Genomic DNA, 20485 nt, shown 5'->3' with positions numbered 1-20485 from the left:
TATTGAATATCTCAATGCTGTTCTCGAAATTATACAGAACATTTTAACAATGAATTGGCACGGAGTGCCAAAGATTCAATAAGGGTGGGGAATAAGCTTAAGTATCGGCGAGGTGTAACATATACCGCATAGACTTAGATTGTCGTTCTCTGAGCACATGCTGTCGTTGCCGATTAGACTGGAGAAGTCCGACGCTGGTGCAACGATTTGCATGCCCGGTCACCCCTCCGCATCAGTGGAACGTCGACATTAGTGACATCTGTGAAAAACCGGTGAAGACTATATCAGCTTCTTCAATTTGACCAGGAGCTATAGCTGAAGAACTATTTGTGTACCACATGTGACCTATAAGAAAATGGTACGGCCAAAGGTCGCGTCTTCGTCTACAGAGCACTTTATATGGCTCGACCCGTCAAGATATACCCGCGTATTGACCATTCCAAGGACAAACACTCTAAACCGCCACGTCATGAATATTGTCACCATACCTTAATCTGGTGCGCACAATCCAAGACACCTTACCGTGCAAGTGTGTTTCAGGAGACCGAGATACTGTGTGTACCGTAATATGGATCTGCTGGTTCACAATTTACCAGCAGCTGCGGCCTACACGCTGAAGGTAAACGTATGTATGCGTGAATATATTACCCAGTCATGTTCTTAAAATAGAGGACATGCACCCTAGCTCGTATAATCCCTTGTTAGACATGTGCGCGGTAAGATGTCTGCCTTGCTATATTCTTGGCATGGCCCCCACTGCGGTAAACACTGATCTTCTCCAGGCCAAACATATAAAACCTCCATAGCCCCCAGAAAAATATTCACTTTTGGCACTCTTGATCCACACTAGATATCTCTGTTAGTATCCACTGCTTTCGCTTGTTATCACACAAAACACTGGCCGAAGAGTATTTTTACCATGAAATTTAATATCGTGACTATCTTAGCCTTCTTCCAGCTTACATTTTTCGTCGCCTTTGCTGCACCAAGTAAGTATCCCAGAGGAGGGACATACACAGTTTCTCCTTTCTTTCAACACAAATTCTAACAATTATCTAGTCAGCTCTGTCAGTGGATCTTTGTCGTCCTACGTCCTTGTGTTTGAAAACGGCGCAAACACACCCCAAGCGTAAGTCTTTTCTTGATGTTCCCGGTTCGACCGATCTTTACTAACAACCTTAAGCTATATCGATAAGGTCAAGCGCAAAATCCAACGATTGAAGGGCAAGATCACCTATGAGTATTCCACGGTTTTAACCGGCTTCCAGATTGAGATCGATGACGCCAGAGTGAACGAATTGAAAGTCTTATCTCGCTCTGGTCCACTGTCCAAGGCAGGCAAAAACAAAAACTCCTTGGAAACATTTTACTTGGAGAAAGACAGCCAAGTTTCTGCTTATATTTGATCAGTATGTCCCTTAGATGACGTGACACATGCACTGCTCACCCGTATACGCAAAAATCACTGAAATCCCACCCTTGTGCTTCTCGATATACTTATCTCTAGCTTGTATCGAGCTCCAAGTAATGTTCGAGGCTTGGGTACCAGATAGCTACTGACTTTCTGCTTCTACCTGTTGGCATGAAACCCGCAGTCGACCCCAACTCAGATCATTTATTCCAAGCCCCATTTCCTCGGAAAGGAATAGCCTGCGCTGGAGATTAGTGCTGCGAAAAAGTATTACCTGGAGTCCCGGGGTGGATAGACTTTCTTTTACATTCTATAGACACCCCTCCTGAAGAATGGCATTTCATACAAGAGTTTTGATAGATCATATTGCGCGAATGTACTGTAATCCGACACCAACCTATATTTGAAGTCTGGGATCTGCATGCTTATGAAGCTTTAGACGCAAAAAGCTCCGTGGCTTTGTGATCTACGGTAAATTAGCTACGAATCCTTACATAGGACACAATTTTCCAAATTTCTGCCATAAGTCATGTTTAAAGGCAACAGATTCTGACCATACGTGTATTTAGATATATATCCTTGGAAATGCATCATTAGTAACGTCTCGTCTGGTACTGGAATGGCAAACCTGTTGCTTAATACTCGTCTGCCAATCTGATAGACCTAATGCATAGTTGCTAATAACCAAAAGGGCTTGGGTGTCGCTTAACGTTCCAAATTGATAGAGTCACCAAACTTGGCGTACAAGTACTTCTTCAACTCCTCTAATTCTCCATCAATGGTTTCAATCTTGGATTCAATCTCCTCGATTTTACTATCAACCGTGGCTAAATCCTCCTCAACTCTCTCAATAACCGCATCCTTCTTCATCAAAATGAACGTGTCGCCCATTTTGTAGTTGATCTTGACTTCATTGCCTCCTTCATCGTCAAGCATCTCAATTTCTATCGCTAGATCATCAAGATACTCTTTGTCTTGCTTCTGTATGCTTAACGTTTGGGTCAACAAATCCTTGCGGGATATTAACTTGGAGAAAGAGTTGATCTTCGTCTGATCCGAAAGCGTAACCTCGGATGAGTGGTTATTGGTCTGGCCCTCCGCTAACATTTCCATTTTGTATGTGTGTGCTGTATAAGTTGTAACGGTACAAAGGGTGAAAAGTCCTAATTTGCAATTGCCAAGTCTGGTGTTTGAAACTTATTGGTAATGTGTTTTGTCGTAAGTACATTGATGGTATAGGCCTTTACCAGGTCTAGTATATTTTTCGGCTTACCTAAGCAATATGGTAAATGTGCTCGGCGGAAACACGTGATGCAGGAAAGTAGCGGACGCCGTTAACCAGCGTCCAAAAACAAACATAAACTTAAAAATAAAGCAGATAGCTGAGTAGGTTTCTTCTAAAATATTATTACGCTTTTAGCGTCATAAACTCTAGATTAAGCTGGGACTAAATGGTATTCACAGCTGTTTTCCTTAGCCGTCTGTTCCTTACTCGTTTCACCACTGACGCAGCTAACAGATGCAGACTCCGGATGCTCTGACCGGCGTGACAATAAATATCGAGTTTGAACTTTTCCAATTTAATGAGTTTAGTGGAAATAACGAGATCTTATGCTATAATTTACCTGGGTGAAGTGTAGTTCCACTAATTTGGAGTGTATCTAGGGTACTCGCGATATGATTAACATCCCTTCGATGTTGACTAGATCTTGCCTTACAGACTCGATACAGCATATGGTTCGACAATTTCCTGAAAACTAATTTTGAAAACCAATGAAAAGATCAATTAGTTTACCAGAAAGGGGTAGCAAACTAGTATAGAAAATGCCTTGGAATGATAGGGAGATCCATAAACAGGTATGGTATATTTAATTTCGAGCCATATTGGATCCACAACAAGTATACCGCCGCACAGAAGTAAACCAACTTGAGGGCAATCTTCTTAGTCAACGTCCACATCGGCGTGAAGAACTAATAGTCGATTGCTAAAATGACAAATGGAACTATACGGACAATAATCTCAAGGTCAAGCGGTAGAGAAATCTCACATTTGATCATCAACGAAAACTTGAAAAACTGAATTGGCCAATACACTACCATAGCAATACATTCCAAAGTGAATACAAATAGATGTGCAAGTGGTATTCAAGCCGAACAAGAATGGGATTTTGGTGAGATGGGCTATAACGCCTAGGAATGAATGAACAGAGGCGGCAAAGGCTATGTCTGTGACAAACTGGTGGTCACCTCCGTCACGTAAAGCACCAGGAAGGGCCCAGAATGGGAGTAGGTAAAACCCATGGAGACCAACAATAAGGGACACCGGACTTAAGATTAGGGCTGCACTATCTCCAACTGTTCGCATTTTCAGCTCGCTGGTTTGGCCGAGGACTGGCCCAAGAGTGGTAAGGCAGGTACTCATCCTTTATACGATTTTAATTTTTTCGCTGTGCTGGGTAAGCTGTGTCCAGCTTCCCTGTATTAGGCTAGCTACCACTGGCAATAACGAAGTGACCATTTATCTTATGAAAATGGCGGATAATGGATGCTATACATATACCGCCTATCTGAGGATGGTTTATTTGTCCCTTGATGCGCGCGTTTGAGTGTCAATTAGTTAGCCCGTAGTCAGCGCAAAATTTGAAAAACCACTCTCAACAATTCCGAGCCATGATCACACTTTGAGACTATGTAGATGGCCATAATTTAAGGGCAAAAACAAAATTCATCATAACAGTATATCTACGTTGTGAACTCATAACTATGTGATATTTATGCCGAGGTGAATTTCAATCAGCTTGAACATCGATCAGTATTTGTATGCATGTGTTCTGTGGGGTCTGTCTGAGACGCATGCATGCCGAGCTGCGTATGTGACAACTTAATTCGATTGTTTACCGTGCCACTGGAATACCTCCACCTGGCCAGTTTCGCTCCCGATGAACTTATTAAATAAAGTCTTTTGTAACACGAAATTGACAAATGCAACTCCCATAATAGATGCGTATGTGACAAATCTCTGCGCTGTCGGAACGTTTAAAAAGGGGTACGGGAAGTGTGACAACTTCAACGCATGTTCTAACCAGTAGTAGTAAGCCAAAGTGCACACTACACAAAGCGCGAAACCACTCGAATTAGAGATTTTCCAAGAAGGCATGAACAACCAGTAGTCGATAGTTAAACTGACAACCGGCATCAAATGGACGATTAAGTCCAAAGATAGTGGCGGGGGAGGGCCCCGGTCCGCAATCGTATGAAAGAAGAAAATCCAGAATGGCCAGTAAACTCCCGCCACTACGCTTTCTAACGTTAAGGCAACAGCATGGAGCTTATTTTTTATAGTGAAGAGTGTGCTACTCTTGGTAATATGAGCTACCGCACCGAGGCAGAAAACTACCATCGAGATTCCTAAGGAGATATTGGTCAAAAATTGTGAGTGACCACCCTTGTGAAGCGATTCGTGGAGTTTGGTGTCAGCTATCTGAAGGAAGCCGTAAAGACCCATTATAATGGATATGAGGCTGAGGGAAAAAGCCGATGTGTTACCGGCTGATCTCATCATGGTGACGGTTTAGATTTTGATGATTTATAGCATGTGCTCTTTTGAGGCTTGATTGTAGTAGGTTATTAGGAAAATTTCGATAGGGAATGAGGGTAAGGCCAGTTAAAAAAACTAGAAGGTGGAGAATGAAAATTTTCAATCTACGTATTAATGCAGAGGAGCTTACCTCGAAGGCTTAGAGCAAGCCTAAAGATAAAGTTTTTTTCCCCTTCTATTTCGAGAAAAAAGAAATTAAGAAAGTGTGATGTTAAATCAGCGTGTGACTGATACAGACCCTAGCAAGGGCGCTATAAGAAAATAGAGAAAAACAAGGCCAGCACTGATTACGTCATTAGACATGTCCTTTTCAAGGCCGGAATTTACTTTTGTTCTGATTTCCCAAATATTGCGGCTTGTAGCACTATTTACAGATTTATACGAGATTGAGACTTGGAGATACGGTTGGGAGAATTAGAGTTCGATAGCCAGCGTGCTTTGCCATTTAAGAAGCTTATGCCCCGTAGGCACCGCTAGGTAATACCAGAAATTCTGTTAATCATCTCTGGAGATAGGGCTCGACCTTCAAAAACTCCCCACATTAATATTCTACCCTTGGAATATCAGACCTTACAGCTTACAAGCTTTAAGCTCGCCGAGTTCAGTAAAACGCTTACTCAACATCGCTTGAAACTCGGAGTAAACTGAAAGAACGGGTGCTCTTATAATCACCCAACGTTGAAATCTGAATATGCAAAGAGAAGGCAACCGAAATGTCTCTTTTAGAAATTCAGATTCAGCACCATAACTACTTAAAAGATCTAGATTTGTTGTGAAAGATCCGGTGGGTGCATTTAGGGTCACCTACCTCTAGGTCGGCTAACATGGATATGTGCTTTCATTACAGCCGCTACGATAACACACTGATGAAACGAACTGACCCGCTGCCCCAGACTATTTGGTAACGCGAAGGCAGTAAGTATATAATACCAGATGTTTGATTCGTGAGAAAATTCTACGGTATTAAACATTATCAAGCCGTGAGTTCTATACCAGCCTGTCTTGGTATAGAACTTATATTGTAAGTTCCTTAATCAGAGGCACGCCAAAACATGTTTTAGACCACTAGTGTGCTATAATTCCACAACTTCCAACCTTTATAAGAATCACGGGTATTTTAAGAGATAACTAAAAACCATTAAATTTTTAATTTTCAATCACCAACCCTATAAATCGTCTTTCCAAGCCAGTCACTAATTTTCTCATCCGCACCTCCTGCCCCATATCTATATAGCAACCACCTCCGGGCGTGCTCCGACCAGATCCACCGGGTAACGTTCTCTGAGGAAAAAAATAGCCGCTATAACATAACATCGAATGGCTCCTCACCCTACATCACTCCTCCATTTCCATCAGTATACCTCTTTCGCAGAGACATTGAAGATCCCGGTCTGAATTCATCCTGCTATGGTCTTTCAATCTTCTCCTGGCAACGTTTTGGCGCCCACGCTCCAGCTCGCACCCGCCCCCTCCACAGCGCCCGTGTACCTGCAGTTGCTTAAAAACGAACCGTGTGTGTACCAAACTCAGGTGCCCAACGCGGCCAGCTTGTCGCCGGTAGCATTGGGTGCGGCATACGTGAGTAAGACTATCGAAGTCGACAGCAACTCACCACAGTTGTACGCGGACCAGGCCAGTTTCGACAAGTACAACTTCCTCAACCAGCAGCTGACAGGTGTGTCACGGTTCCTGAAAACGCGGTCCGTGAGCCTTCCAGATAAGTTGTATGAGGAATTCAACTCTACCGAAGTGTCCACCAAGATGGGGCTTTTCCCCGAGATCAATCGCGCATGGGTCATTGTCGACAACAAGTTGAACCTCTGGAACTACGACGAGCCGGCCGCCGCAAGCATCACGTCCATTGACGACATCCCTTATACGATCCTTGCAGTCGCAGTAGTCACGCCGAAGCCGCGGGTGTTTGTCGCGGACATCTCGCACCTCTTGGTGGTGTCCACACCTATTGACATCTACATCTTCCTCGTGAAGTATTCCGCCACAACGAATGCAGTTGAGGTATTCAACGCGGAAATGGCCGTACCGGCGCAGGGCCTTGCAATCAACCGCATTGTGCAGCATGCTGCGACGCGCGACATCTACATGGCAGGTGAGGGTGACGGCTGCAACGTGTGGCGCTTGGAGTACTCCAACAAGGAGGACTGGTTCAATAGCAAGTGCTCCAAGACATGCTTGACGCGCCTGGGCTTCACGGGCATGGTGCTTCCCGGTGGCGGCATGTTGAAGAAGATTCCGGGACTCCACTACCTCACAGCTGACCCCCAGGAGATTGTTGCAACAACCTCCTCTGAGACCATCATCCAGATGGAGATCGATCAGTCGCGCGGCATCTTGTACACGCTCTCGTCGCTGTCGATCATCCGTGCGTACCGTTTGGTCGACGGCAAGCTCGGTGCGAAGCAGACAATCTCGCCTCGCGCGATCATTAACGACCTCTCCACGACGATCGGCAACCTCCATCAGATCGAGACCTTGCGTGCAAATGCGTTTAAGCTCGTGGGTATCCACTTTGTCGCGAGCCAAGAGCGCGGCAACTTGTACCTCGTGGCAGTCACCAGTTTTGGTTTGCGCATCTACATCAACGGGTCGATGTTCTCCACAGGCTTGGCCCTAAAGACCGCGCGCGTCAAGTTTCCGCCGTCCAAGACAGCCCTCCACGACGACGAGAAGGAATACATGCGCCAGTTGGTGCACAACCAGCAGCACTCCACATTGTTGAAGAACACTAAGCTCACGCAGATGATCGCGCCTGGCTGTTTCGTGGCCGTTAAAGCGACCAAGAACTATGATAAGTTGTTTGTCAGCATTCCCAACTACGGTTTCTTGAAGAAGACGGCCGAGTTTCTCGAGGACTGTGAGTTTCTCCTCGACAGTGGCGACCTCGGCAGTGGCTGCTTCATCAACGATGTCGTGGTCACGCAGCCGTTTGCTCTGGAAAGCGCTAATGTCTATGCCAGCCAGTACCTCCATGACAGCATGGAGTTTGCGGTGCTCACCAACATGGGCGTGAACTTCTTCCGGTACCGCACACCTGACGTGGTACTCCAGCACGCGTTACAGGCGGGTCCGGGGCCAGACCACCTCCAGAGCTTCATGGAGCTCAACGGCATGGAAGAGACGTGTTCCTCATTATTATACCTCTCGTGCAAGATTATCGGTGGGGGAACGGGCTTTGAGAGCAGCACCGGGAGACCGACCGCGGCCTTCCGCCACCAGGTCCAGACACTCTTTGCCACGAGCGGGTTGAATGCGCGCATGCCCGTAAAGGCGCTCACCGCGACGCCCTTCAGCCGTCTCCCGGTGCCTATGGCGTCACAGGCACCCCAGACCGTTGACCAGGTCATCTTAAGTGACCGGTTCTACGGGATAGTCCTCCTTGTCTCGCGGTTGTTCCGCGAGTACTGGCACCAGAAGGTGTTTGTGCCGCTCGAGAACATCAAACTCGTGCTGAACGGCATCCTCAAGGACTCCGTCAAGGATGACGTGGTAATCAAAAACCTCAACACATCGCTTGAACAGTTGGAGTTCTTTATCGGATCGATCCTCATCCTCCTTGAGTTCTTTGAGCGCTTCGGTAACAGTATCCCTGGCCTCAACGCGCCGCAGATCGTCACCGACCCGTTCAACGCGCAGAGCGAGGTGTGCATACGCGCCGAACACATGGCGTTGACCGCACTTCTCAAGTTATTGCACTCCATGAAGGAGGCGTTATCGTTCCTCATGGTATTAGTGGAGGAGACGCGCAACAACAAGCCGGAACACTTTAAGGAAATCCTTCGGTTCATGTCTGTGCAAAACCAGGTCAACCTCCTCGCGTTGACCTTCCGTGACTTTATGGCGCCTGCAGGCGATGACGTGCGTAACTTGATCAAGGACTTGCTCTCTGCAATCTTGAACAAGAACATTTTGAAGGGCGGGTCGATCGACCTCGTGGCGACGTCATTACAGGAGAAGTGCGGCTCGTTCTGCTCGTCCAGCGATGTGGTCATCTTCAAGGCGATCGAAAAGTTGACCAAGGCCAAGAGCATCGGCGACCGCGACCCCGAGTTGAAGGTGAAGAACTTGACGGAGTCCGTAGCCTTGTTCGAGCAGTGCTCGGCGGCGCTCACATTGGAAAACATCGAGAATGCCACTAACATCATGTTGGAGTTGGACTACCACCTGGGCGCCGTTCAGTTTGTGTTGAATGCCGCGAACAAGATCGACGTAGGGACAGATCCGAAGAGCCTCGCGAAGCGCAGCCGCTTGTATCGCGTCATCTTCCACATCTTGACCGAAGTGGACGGCCACGTCGCACGCGCGCACGACGCGAACGACCGCGCGCGTATCGCCAAGTACGGTGCGCTCCGCGAGAGTACTTACGCTACCGCGTTTGCGTACCCGGACGAAAAGTTCCACGCCGAGTTTTATGACTGGTTCCGCGACCAAGGCATGGCTGACCGCTTCTTAGATATCGACACTGACTACATCTTGCCGTACCTTGAATTCCGCGCCAAGACCGACCGCGAGCTTGCGGAGTTGTTGTGGGCGTACTTTGCCAAGCGCGAAAACCATTTTGAGGCCGCCAAGATCTTGTATTCGCTTGCTGTATCGGACTTCCCGATACCGTTGACCAGCAGAATCGAGTATCTCTCACGCGCGAACGGCTTCGTCAACTGCGTATGTCCGCCGCACTTGCGCCAGCAGATGGTGCTGTTGGGCGGGATTGTGAACGAGTTAGCGGACGTGGCGTCGATCCAGTTGGATGCGTTGACCACGATTGAGAGTGACGACCGTATTTCCCTATCAGTCAAGGCGGCCGCCATCGCGGCGCTCAACCGCAAGGTCCTCAGCATTTCCGAGATTTTCAATGCGTACGTTGACCCCTTGGGCTACTACGACTTGTGTCTCGTCATCTTCAAGGCTTCCGACTACAAGAATACCGACGATATTTTGAAGCGCTGGGAGTTATTGTTCGAGAAGGTAGTAGCGGACTACCGCGCCAGCCCCGGTGCCAGCGAGCCACTTCACATCATTCTCGGGTCCTACTTCACCAGCATGGGCCGCAAGGTGGCGGACCACGAGTTAGTGTTCCCCATCGACGAGTTGTTCAAGTTGTTGACAAAATACGTGTATGGTGACGGCAGTGGGCCTGCCGGCTGCATCGTAAACATGTTTGTGGAGTCCGGTGTGGGCTATGACAAGTTGTACTACGTGTTGCGCGACATGGTCGAAAACAGTGTCGAGTGCTTCCCAGGCTACGGCCAGCGGTTGAGGGATGAGATGGTGTACTTGATCAAGCAGTGGGTGCATGGCGATAAGCATTTGCGAGGGGTTGTTGACGTGCGAGGGTTGGAGAAGTATGAGATTGAGACGGATCCCATTGCATTGTACCTTGGAGAGTGATTCTCCGGGGAAACCAAAGCTTTCTGACAAGAGAGTCAAAGATTGGTCTTTAGCGGAGTTGCTTCTGAAGACTATTCCTCCGTCTGTGGTGCCACTGGGGACCCAGAAGGTCACCCCAGTTAGATCCTCTTTGATGCTTCTTCTCTATCTTTCTCCTTAGATGCTTCTGAGATAGAGATTGTAGCCGATGTTGCTCTAAAAAAAAACCTGTAATATAAAGCCTTTGGCTCAACTTATGTACACTAATGCAGCATTATGCATGCCACCATACCTGTAAAGACGGAAGATGTCTTCCTGATCTAAACGAGGTAGGTCCAGTGTGGGAATTCGAGATCCTTTGTGGGAGCTTACTAAGCCCAAAGATACAACCAGATGTGTTTCCAAGGGGTTGGGTCAGAAGTCTTGGTACCTTGACGGGAACGCCAAAGAAACCTATAATTTAACAATCGGGGCACAACCTTTGTGCCATACAACTACATACGATTATAGGCAGGCTCAAAATTTGAATAGAGGTTTTAACAGTTGAGGGGTATCCACCAAAATATTATATAAAAACTTAATAGCATTATGTGTTAAGGGGGATACAAGTCCCAAACTTGTTCAGAAAGGTATTAAAACTACTATACAACATTATAAACTGGATTTTCGCGTTTATTGTTCCTCAGAAGCCTCTTCCACGTTCTTAAACACAAGAACGTTGATTTCCTTCTGAAACAACCGCAAACTAGACGCCTTAGAGCCGTCTTCTCTCTCGTAAACCGATCTGGAGGCGTCACAGGTAACCTGAACAAGAGAGCCCTTGTTGACGTAGTCGTTGATGAACTTGATCTGGTTTTCGCTGAAAACACCGACTTCAAACCAAGAGGTTGGACCATCCCTCTTTGGCTGCACTGCGACAGAGTAACTAAGGAATTCTTTGCCGGCTTGGGTGGTGGCAGTTTGTGGCTGGGTGATTCTGCCAATGAGGGTCATGGTGGCAACAGAGCTAGCGTTTCTCTGGAACATACCAGTAAGGGCTGGTCTCAATGGGGATAAGGTGGATCTGAGCATTGTTGTTAGAATAGGGCTTGTTTTAGGGAATTGGGTATAGCGGTGTTTTTGTATGCCCCCGCTACGAACGTGTTTAGAAAGATGATATATCAGTCAGAAAGCCCTAAGGCGAAAATACGCCATGCGCACGACCTAGAAGGCTGATTACCCGATTTGGTTTTACTGCAATTTAACCTGGATGGCAACTAAGTGTAGCGGGTATCTGAGTATTTTGGTTTTATTGTCAAACTCGTCGGACAATAAAACCGAACTCTAAGTGTCCGAATGTTGGAGATAAATAATTAGATATTGTGAATAAGTGGGACAGTGGTTATTTTAGAGAATTTATCTCTTTAGTTTGGTACGTGTGGAAAAACTTGAATACAAGCTAATTTGCCACTGTAAATAGCTACTTGGTGTAAAGTTACTTTTTTTCCAGGATGCAATTTAAATAATGCTAGCGGTGGAGCACTACTCTATCGTCTGATTTCTATTAGAAAGTGGTACTGGTCAAACCGCCATTCTACCTTATATAGTAAACGTTATGAATTTATCGGGCCTGTACCATTTGAGAGTATTTCAATCTCCCGGGTATGGAGCTGTCAGTCGGGTATAACAGAAAACAATATGGCGGCATCTCTGGAGAATATGTACTATTTGGGTGTTCAAGATCCTGGTTCATTGGGCTGGCTTATGGTTGTACCAGTAAGATTACGCGAAATTCCGATCTGCGGAGCATCACCGGTACGCACGGATGACCGTAGCTTGTTGGCCAGACCAAAAATCCTCAGGATTGGTTCTCTGATGGCACAATTTGGAATTTTGTTGCCACCAGACTTTAGTTAAATCGCCATTTAAAACAGCACCGCATTGCCGAATGGCGGTTAAGACCTGACGCACAATTCCTAGACCCGCGGTACTTGGAAACCAAAACAATGGTACGATCGCCTAGGAAAGCTCGACCTGTAGTTACCACGCGATGACCACATGCTTGCTCGACGCCCACGTCTCCACACATCAGAAACACAACTGTTTCTTTTCGCACACAAAGCACTTTACTTGTAGATACAATTTATATATATACATTCCCCATTGAAATAATATCTCTCACATAATGGAACGCACCGAAAGTGTCATCAACTTGACACAATCCCCATTATACTCCATCATCGGCAAGGACTCCACCGATGACTTCGACCCCGCTCATCCAAACACCTCGGCTCAGGACTTACTCTACCATCCACCGGCCCGTCTGTCTAGATTGTCGCAACAAGTGGCGGAATCCGAAGACGAAGCCGACGAAGCCGACGTGAGGGTCACTCACAAGCCGAGACCATCCCAGGTCTCTCGAGTGCTTCGCGGTATCCTCAAGGTTTTGGCTCTCTCGGCTTTGGGGAACTTCTTCTATCAGATGTCCATCCACTTACACAACCACAGCATCTTGGACCACAGCATCACCTCCAGACCGTTAATCTTTGGACAACTTGTCTTGCAAGCCGCATTCAAATACTTGCCAATTGGCACTGAATCCACCTTTGTGTTACCGCAATGGGCTATCAACTCTGTGGAAGGGGTTCTTTTTGGGGTTTCGCAGCCGTTATTTGACCGTTACATTATGTACACGCCCATCCGCCGCGGCAGCGGCATCAATAATGTCTTGCGCGCCTCCATGGCCCTCGTGGGGATCGCCTACGGAGTCCGCAAGATGGAGTGGGCCAACCCCATGCAAATTTCGTTGATGTGGTCTGCTTTGAACATTATCTTGTGGGGCTACTTAGACACTACGGCAAGCGGCTTCATCTTGAGTTCGATTATTGCTGCCGTTGTGATGCTCATTCTGGGGGGTGTCCAGGATGCGGCTGATGCCTTGAACCACTTTGGAGCAGTCGATCACGGCAAACTTGCGCAGTACTTGTGGTTGGCGAGCTTCTACTTTTGCGGCGCCATTATCTTTGGTCAGGTTGGGCGGTTCTTCTATCGTTGAGGGCGTAAACCACCGAGTACTGGAGTGTCCGTTTCCTTGCACATGTTCAGACACCCTCTACCGACCAAGGATATAGATATGGTCTCATTTTGTTAGTAGGTGTCTATATTATTTTCATCTCCATGTTTGGTGACAGGATTCGAATCATTTCTTTAGTAGATCCAGTTAATTAACTGATATCATCACGAAATATACTTAGGTGTGACTCTATATTGGGTAGAGCTCAGGTACTCCGACATGAACTTCTCACGTGATCAATACTCAGTTATTGCCTTAGAGACGCCCTAGTTCTCTTTATCGACTCTCTCCTTTTACAATTTGATTATATAGCCTCATAGTCCTGGTATCCTTTTCACGATATCGGTGCTTAGTTTCTGTCGCCTTGTTAAGACTGAAAAAGAGATTTTAATTTTGTGGGTAGGTATCCTAGGATTCGGCTACCCTCGAAAACGTGACTCCTGCGCGATACGCAATTTACGCTTTGAGGGGCATAGGTCATATATTCCTTCACCTCCACCACTATTTCTTTAGCTTCCTCACTCTCATTTTAACAAGAACCCCACACAATTACCCCCAACCATGTCTGACTTATCTCCTGATGATCCTATGGCTCCGCCAGCCAACACCGATAACCTTGACTTGAACAAGCTTTCGCCACAGGAGTTGAAGCTCTACCGCTTATACGGCAAGCTTCCATCGAAGCAGTCTATCCTCCAGTCTAAGTTGAAAGACAGAAAGTACTTTGACTCCGGTGACTATGTGATGCAAAAAGCTGGAAAGGCTGGCGCTGCCGATATCAACGGTGGCGTGGGCAACAAATTGGTCAACTACGATCATATCCAGCAGATTAACCGCAACAACTCCATCGTCAACGGCTACGTAAAGAAAACCGCGGACAGTGAGCCAGACGATAAGTTTGTAAACGGCACCAGCCAATTGGAAAGAGAGGTTGCCCAGGAGTAGCCTGTACCCACGAATGATGAATCCACCCGCGTGCGGGACTTATTTCCTTTATAATCAATTCCTTTATAGTTTAATGAACATACAATCACTAGTACGCAGGCTCCGATGGAAACTGAATATAGCCATCTCGTTGTAGTAGGTCACCGACTGTTGTGAGCATGGGCTGTTAGTATAGCAATTCACTGATTCCTAGTCTATAGCCTGGAGTTTTGCCTCTATCAAAGGATACTTTGAATAGCTGGTTGTATTTAAACTCGCATGTCTTGGGCAGGAAGGGTGGAAAATTAAGCAGCTTTGTTATTTATGGGCTAAATAGTCTGTTCTTATGCATTTATTGGCAATTGCATACCAGCGCTCACAGGGAATACTCTATGCTTCACACCCTTGTCTCATGGTGTATATATGCAATGTCCTGTGGGAGTATCAATAGTATTACCTCAGCATTATTCCGTGGCTGAATGTTAAACCTTATTCGGCAAGCCGGTGATTAATCTCGTCCTTACAGTATTGATATTGCTGACCCATTAATATATACACGAGGCCATTTGATAGCTTCTCTAACTTCTATCATTGAGAAATCTCCCGTTGTTCACGCCGCTATTCTTCTCCACAATATCCCACAATCTGTCCATCTTAAATCCACCCACCTCATCGGCGATATAGAAATGTCTTTGAACGTTAGAAGTGAGCTCGTGATCCTTCCAGTTGACCCAGCCAAGCCTGCTAAACTCCTTGGGATTGACGAGTCTTAAGCCGTCAAGGTAAACCAACTCATTGTACACATTGGTCCCTGTCCAATTCAACTTTTCAAAGACAAACTTCTCATTTGTGGTCAAGTTTTCCAACGTCTGTGGCTTGGAGTCGTCGTAGATGCGGAAAACTCTGGTGACGTAATCCTTCGTGAAGAAGTGAACGAGCGGCACCGGCAAGATGGCAAGACCCTGGATAAGATTAGATACTAGATCAGCGCTCAAAGACGTACCGTTGTACACGTGCAAGACTCCGAAGATTGTGGCGGATAGGACGAGAGAAAACTTCTTCACGGCGGAGATAAACGTGATAGAGGGCGAGACGTACATCGGACTCCAACCCTGGCGGAAGTTGGGCTCCAAGGTAGTATGGCCAATCGTCCACGGCTTTCTGATTTTGATAGTGGTGTCGTTTGACGGGTTTTTGAACGGCTCGAACTCGATTGGCGAGTCGTGGTTAAGGTTTGTGTCTCTGTAGTTGAGGAGTCGGGTTTTAATCGAAAAAGATCTAAGGGGATACCCAAGAGGGAAAAGGCCCTTGGAGAGCGGAACTCTCATAAGACCACGGCTCAACATTGTATGAGCTGTTCCAAGTTATCTATCTGGAGATGTATTGTGAAACTATCATAGCATATGTATGGTACGATCACTTCTTAGGTCTGAAAAGTACGCAGGATTTTCTACAACACAGGAGCTTTTTTTTTTCTTTTTCCCGTGTTTTGCCAGGCACTTTAAAAAAGAGTCTAGCGCTTAAAAATAGCTTTGCGGTCACTTAATATTCGTTCCACTACTCTTCGCAAACACAAAATGGACAGTGACGCCACCACAAGATTTGTGCCAGAATACAGAAGAACCAACTTTAAGAATAAGGGTCGCTTCCAGGCGGATGAGTTGAGAAGACGCCGCGAGACCCAGCAGGTGGAGTTGAGAAAGGCAAAGCGCGACGAGACATTAGCCAAGAGAAGAAATCTTGTTGACTTTGCGGACGACTCCGAGGATGAATCGGACGCCGGTGGTGAGGAGACCAGCTTCTACCAGCAGTTGCAGAGCGAGTTGCCACGCATGATGGAGCAAATTAACTCCGACGTCTTCGACAGCCAGTTAGAGGCAACCGTCAAGTTCAGACAGATCCTCTCCCGTGAACACAATCCGCCGATTGACTTGGTCATCGCCAGCGGCGTCGTTCCAAGATTGGTATACTTCATGGAAAACCAGCCGGAGATGTTGCAGTTGGAGGCAGCTTGGGCGTTGACGAACATCGCTTCCGGTAACTCTGACCAGACAAAGACAGTCGTTGAGTCCGGGGCTGTGCCGTTGTTTGTGGGGCTCTTGTACTCCAACTCGTTGGAGGTCAAGGAACAGGCAATCTGGGCGTTGGGTAATGTTGCCGGTGACTCCTCTGCCTACAGAGACTACGTGTTACAGTGCAACGCCATGCCACCGGTGTTGAACTTGTTCGGCTCCAACAAGATGACCTTGATCAGAACTGCCACTTGGACTTTGTCCAACCTTTGTCGTGGAAAGAACCCACAACCGGACTGGAACGTTGTGTGCCAGGCCATTCCAACCTTGGCCAAGTTGATTTACTCTGTCGATACTGAGACCTTGATTGACGCCTGTTGGGCCATCTCTTACTTGTCTGATGGGCCGCCAGAGGCAATCCAGTCCGTTGTCGACGCCAGGATCCCAAAGAGATTGGTCGAGTTGTTGGGCCACGAGTCCACCCTCGTCCAGACCCCAGCCTTGAGAGCTGTCGGTAACATTGTCACCGGTAACGATGTGCAGACCCAGGTTGTCATTAACGCTGGTGTATTACCAGCCTTATCTCCGTTATTGAGCTCGCCAAAGGAGACCATCAGAAAGGAGGCCTGTTGGACCATTTCCAACATCACCGCTGGTAACACCCAGCAGATCGATGCCGTCATCGAAAACAACTTGATCCCCCAGATCATCAGATTGTTGGCTACTGGTGACTACAAGACCAAGAAGGAAGCCTGTTGGGCCATCTCCAACGCCTCTTCTGGTGGTTTGACCAAGCCAGACCAGATCAGATACTTGGTCTCCCAGGGCTGCATCAAGCCGTTGTGCGATTTATTGACCATTGCGGACGCCAAGATAATTGAGGTCACCTTGGACGCCTTGGAGAACATCTTAAAGATGGGTGAGATGGACAAGGAAGCCCGCGGTGCTAACGTCAACGAGAACGCCTTGTACATTGAGGAGGCCGGTGGTATGGAAAAGATCTTTGACTGCCAGAATAGCGACAATGACAAGATTTACAACAAAGCTTACTCCATCATGGAGAAGTACTACTCCGGTGAAGATGAAGGCATTGATGACGGTTTGGCCCCAGAGGCCAACGGTGAGACGTTTGGTTTCGGTGTCCAACAACAACCTCAAGGTGGGTTCCAATTCTAAAACCAGCAGTACCTCATGCCTCATCTCCCAATCCTTATTCTTACCCTTTGTCATATTATTTTTTAGTCATTTCTTATAGTCATTTCTAGTCATTGTGGGTTGCGGCACCAGCCGTAAGTCTCCATCTCTCTCTCTCTCTCTCTCTCTCTCTCTTCCTCTCCTTTTTTAATCTCTTCCCCTAATATATCGGTCTCTTTTTGCATTTTACGCTGGCTCTCTTTTAATTCCTCCAGGCGTTGCCATCCCAGTTGATCTGGAGAATGAACTTTTTTCACCATTAGAATAGCTCTCAGAGTTATAATCCGGCCCTTATTGATATACACAAGCGTCAAACCTGCTAAAAGTCACAAGCGATAATCCGTTTATTGACCTCTCCGGCATATAAGGGGTAAGCAATAACGTAGGCCAGTAATTATGGCTTGGTGGTTCTCCGCTAAGTTGAATTTTGGTTCTGTTCATCCTTCCGGTAGGGCTTTCTATCCTCCCTCTGGATGTCATGTTGCTTGAAGACACCAATTTCTGCTGACGGACTAAACGCCACAGCAAGTATCAGCCTTTCTGTAGGAGGTCCCTTTGCCATACATCTAGTGTCTTGAACCTCAAGACACTCTAGGGACCCGGTCAGAGCAGTTGCGATTTATACCTTTATTTACTACAATAAACTCCTAAATTATACAATTCCAAGGCAGTCACAAACCTGCATCGGTCATATGGCTAGACATTAAATGGGCTTCCAAGATATCAGCTTTTCAAGCTTCCAACATATTCAACTTCGCCTTCAACTCGCCCTTTAAGAAATCCAATTGGGCAATCTCATCTTCGATCTTTGACCTCAATTCATCAACATACTTGTAGCCCTGCTTGAGACTTGCTTCAGAAACAATAACGCCGCCGTGCCCTAACTTGGTCAATTCAATCTCCTCCTTCTTCGACTCAATGGTTTGTTCGTTTTGCGATAAAAATGACAACTTTCCGCGTTTCACCATACTTGTGACCAATTCATACACCACTTGGGCACCGTTGGTAGTGGTGACTTCACTGTGGTCAAATGCCGGGTTTACTTCAACCACGTCCGCACCGACCAAGTTCAACCCCTCCAATTTTCTCAAAATATAGATGAGTTCTCTTGGTAACAACCCACCGGATTCAATGGTACCAGTACCCGGAGCAAAGCCTGGGTCTAAGCAATCAATATCCACTGATAAGTATACTGGCTTATTCTTAGGGATTGTTTCCAAAATTTTGTCAACAACATAGTTTACCCCAGACTGGTGAATCCAAACATCGTCAGCGGAGATTCGGGTAAATCCAAGATCCTCATCTTCATCGTTATCCTCCTCTCCGTTCAATCTGGTTCTCAAGCCCAAGTGCACGTTGTTATTAGCGTTGATAAGGCCTTCCTTCGCGGCCATCCAAAGCATGGATCCGTGAGTGAATTCTGATTGCTTCGAATGCCAAAAGGAGGGGTATTTAGAGGGTGACCAGGTATCCAAATGCGCGTCAAAATGGATCACATGGATCTCTTGGTTATCTCCGTTGTAGGCCTTCTTCAACGCCCGTAAATGAGGCAAAAGGATGGAGTGGTCACCGCCCATAGCGACTAATCTTGGAAACTGGGTCCTTGAGGCCCCCGCTTCCGTAACATTTCTCTTGATCAAAAGCTCTTCAAATCCAACCGTCATCTGTCGTAAGGCAAGATTGTTGTCCATTGGAGTAACAGGGATATCGCCACAGTCAATCACCTTGGCCCAATCATTGTAAGGGTTAATGCCGGCACGAGGGTTGTACCCCCTCAACTTGGTTTGACGAGCAGAAGCAGCACGGATTCCCTTCGGGCCGAACCTAGCCCCAGTTCTGTATGTCGTGGCTGTATCAAATGGTACTCCGATGATCCCGATGTCAAAGTCGGTATCTGGCTCAACGAGGCACTTATGATAAGGCAAGTGCGCGTAGGAGCTCAAACCGGAGAATGGCCAATCTTCTCCCCAGAGTTGGTCCAAAGTGGGAGGTTCACTCTGGGGGTTGCTCTTGCCAAAGATCCCGAGCAGGACTTGACCTTCTAGAGCAGAAACCCTAGCCTGTGACGTTCCAACAAGTGACACAATAATGGAGGTGAGAATTGAGATAGACAATTGCATAATTATTGAATTGCAGTCTGAATGGCAGCTATAATGAAGAGCATTGCAGGGTTATTGATTCATTACCAGTGCTCGAGTTGAATTTATACCTTTCTATGGAAGAGGCTGACGGATTAAAATTCCCGCTGCGGGTAAATTCCGCTTTAATTCCGTGCGGGGGGAGATCTACCTACCACTTTGGGACTAGCCGCTAAGAGTCTGGAGCGGAACGTGGGGACCTATCTACTGCCATCTTAACGCTTACGGTAAGTTCGGCAGGTGCCGTTTCGGCGTAGGTTTCTGGGAGTAATTAAATTCTTAGAATCAGATTCCGGATTGTGTGGTTTCTGATTCATAGACATTTGACAGACGATGCGACTGGCGGGATTTACGCCCGCTGTCGTAGACGTTTCGTAGAGAACTTTGCCAAGATATATAACCAGTAGGGTTGGAATATTCAAACTCTTGAAAGTAGTTTTACGGTATTCTAATGCTACTTGCGTACAGTATATATGGCTGTGTAGATTATAGTTAGAGGAAGGCTGTCAATTGATAAACGGGGTCTATTTGTCTACGTGTCCAAACCCTCGCATTTGTTAGAAGAGCCCAGAATCCCACTTTTACACCATATATAGATACGGCTAGAGCTAATTAGTAGTTTTGTAAAGCAATCAAATATTTACATGGTGGGCTATAGCGGTGTATCAAAAAAAAAAAAAAAAAAAAAAAAACGATTGGCCTCATGAAGATAATTGCGCAGATCCCTTCCGAGATTTTCCAAAATTCAAGCTGAATGATCGAGAGAGCGTCGTG

At 46.7% G+C, this 20485-nt stretch overlaps 10 protein-coding genes across 10 annotated transcripts; 5 read left to right on the top strand and 5 right to left on the bottom strand.

Annotated features, from left to right (window-relative positions):
• Positions 1-844: 844 nt before the first annotated feature.
• On the top strand, positions 845-1818 carry BABINDRAFT_162853 (uncharacterized protein). The gene is made up of 3 exons (XM_019129580.1): positions 845-989; positions 1060-1129; positions 1184-1818. The coding sequence occupies exons 1-3, from the start codon at positions 920-922 to the stop codon at positions 1404-1406; spliced, it is 363 nt and encodes a 120-aa protein (XP_018983510.1). The 5' UTR covers positions 845-919; the 3' UTR covers positions 1407-1818.
• A 298-nt stretch (positions 1819-2116) lies between these two features.
• Positions 2117-2524, bottom strand: BABINDRAFT_172344 (tubulin-binding prefolding complex subunit; the record flags this gene model as incomplete). The annotated part of the gene is made up of 1 exon (XM_019130881.1): positions 2117-2524. The coding sequence occupies one exon, from the start codon at positions 2522-2524 to the stop codon at positions 2117-2119; it is 408 nt and encodes a 135-aa protein (XP_018983509.1).
• A 1768-nt stretch (positions 2525-4292) lies between these two features.
• Positions 4293-4973, bottom strand: BABINDRAFT_168373 (uncharacterized protein; the record flags this gene model as incomplete). The annotated part of the gene is made up of 1 exon (XM_019130584.1): positions 4293-4973. The coding sequence occupies one exon, from the start codon at positions 4971-4973 to the stop codon at positions 4293-4295; it is 681 nt and encodes a 226-aa protein (XP_018983508.1).
• Positions 4974-6346: 1373 nt separating this feature from the next.
• On the top strand, positions 6347-10677 carry BABINDRAFT_162851 (uncharacterized protein). The gene has a single exon (XM_019129579.1). The coding sequence runs from the start codon at positions 6417-6419 to the stop codon at positions 10410-10412; it is 3996 nt and encodes a 1331-aa protein (XP_018983507.1). The 5' UTR covers positions 6347-6416; the 3' UTR covers positions 10413-10677.
• Positions 10678-10900: 223 nt separating this feature from the next.
• Positions 10901-11771, bottom strand: RIM1 (Rim1p). The gene has a single exon (XM_019129578.1). The coding sequence runs from the start codon at positions 11460-11462 to the stop codon at positions 11064-11066; it is 399 nt and encodes a 132-aa protein (XP_018983506.1). The 5' UTR covers positions 11463-11771; the 3' UTR covers positions 10901-11063.
• A 1081-nt stretch (positions 11772-12852) lies between these two features.
• On the top strand, positions 12853-13425 carry BABINDRAFT_39777 (uncharacterized protein; the record flags this gene model as incomplete). The annotated part of the gene is made up of 2 exons (XM_019131944.1): positions 12853-13285; positions 13328-13425. 2 exons carry the CDS (start codon positions 12853-12855, stop codon positions 13423-13425), a joined length of 531 nt encoding a protein of 176 aa, XP_018983505.1.
• A 588-nt stretch (positions 13426-14013) lies between these two features.
• BABINDRAFT_26177 (phosphatase regulator) lies at positions 14014-14292 on the top strand (the record flags this gene model as incomplete). The annotated part of the gene is made up of 1 exon (XM_019131373.1): positions 14014-14292. A coding segment is annotated over one exon (279 nt), but the record flags the coding sequence as incomplete, so codon positions are not given.
• A 381-nt stretch (positions 14293-14673) lies between these two features.
• Positions 14674-15718, bottom strand: BABINDRAFT_162848 (uncharacterized protein). The gene has a single exon (XM_019129577.1). It carries the CDS (start codon positions 15711-15713, stop codon positions 14946-14948), a length of 768 nt encoding a protein of 255 aa, XP_018983503.1. The 5' UTR covers positions 15714-15718; the 3' UTR covers positions 14674-14945.
• Positions 15719-15944: 226 nt separating this feature from the next.
• BABINDRAFT_39771 (karyopherin alpha) lies at positions 15945-17555 on the top strand (the record flags this gene model as incomplete). The annotated part of the gene is made up of 1 exon (XM_019131942.1): positions 15945-17555. The coding sequence occupies one exon, from the start codon at positions 15945-15947 to the stop codon at positions 17553-17555; it is 1611 nt and encodes a 536-aa protein (XP_018983502.1).
• A 622-nt stretch (positions 17556-18177) lies between these two features.
• On the bottom strand, positions 18178-20077 carry BABINDRAFT_162847 (uncharacterized protein). The gene has a single exon (XM_019129576.1). It carries the CDS (start codon positions 19691-19693, stop codon positions 18305-18307), a length of 1389 nt encoding a protein of 462 aa, XP_018983501.1. The 5' UTR covers positions 19694-20077; the 3' UTR covers positions 18178-18304.
• Positions 20078-20485: the final 408 nt, after the last annotated feature.

The sequence above is a fragment of the Babjeviella inositovora genome (assembly GCF_001661335.1).
Source record: "Babjeviella inositovora NRRL Y-12698 unplaced genomic scaffold BABINscaffold_11, whole genome shotgun sequence".
Lineage (NCBI taxonomy): Eukaryota > Fungi > Ascomycota > Pichiomycetes > Serinales > Babjeviella > Babjeviella inositovora.
The sequence above is the reverse complement of the archived record's forward strand: the minus strand, read 5'-3'. Positions and strand labels throughout refer to the sequence as shown.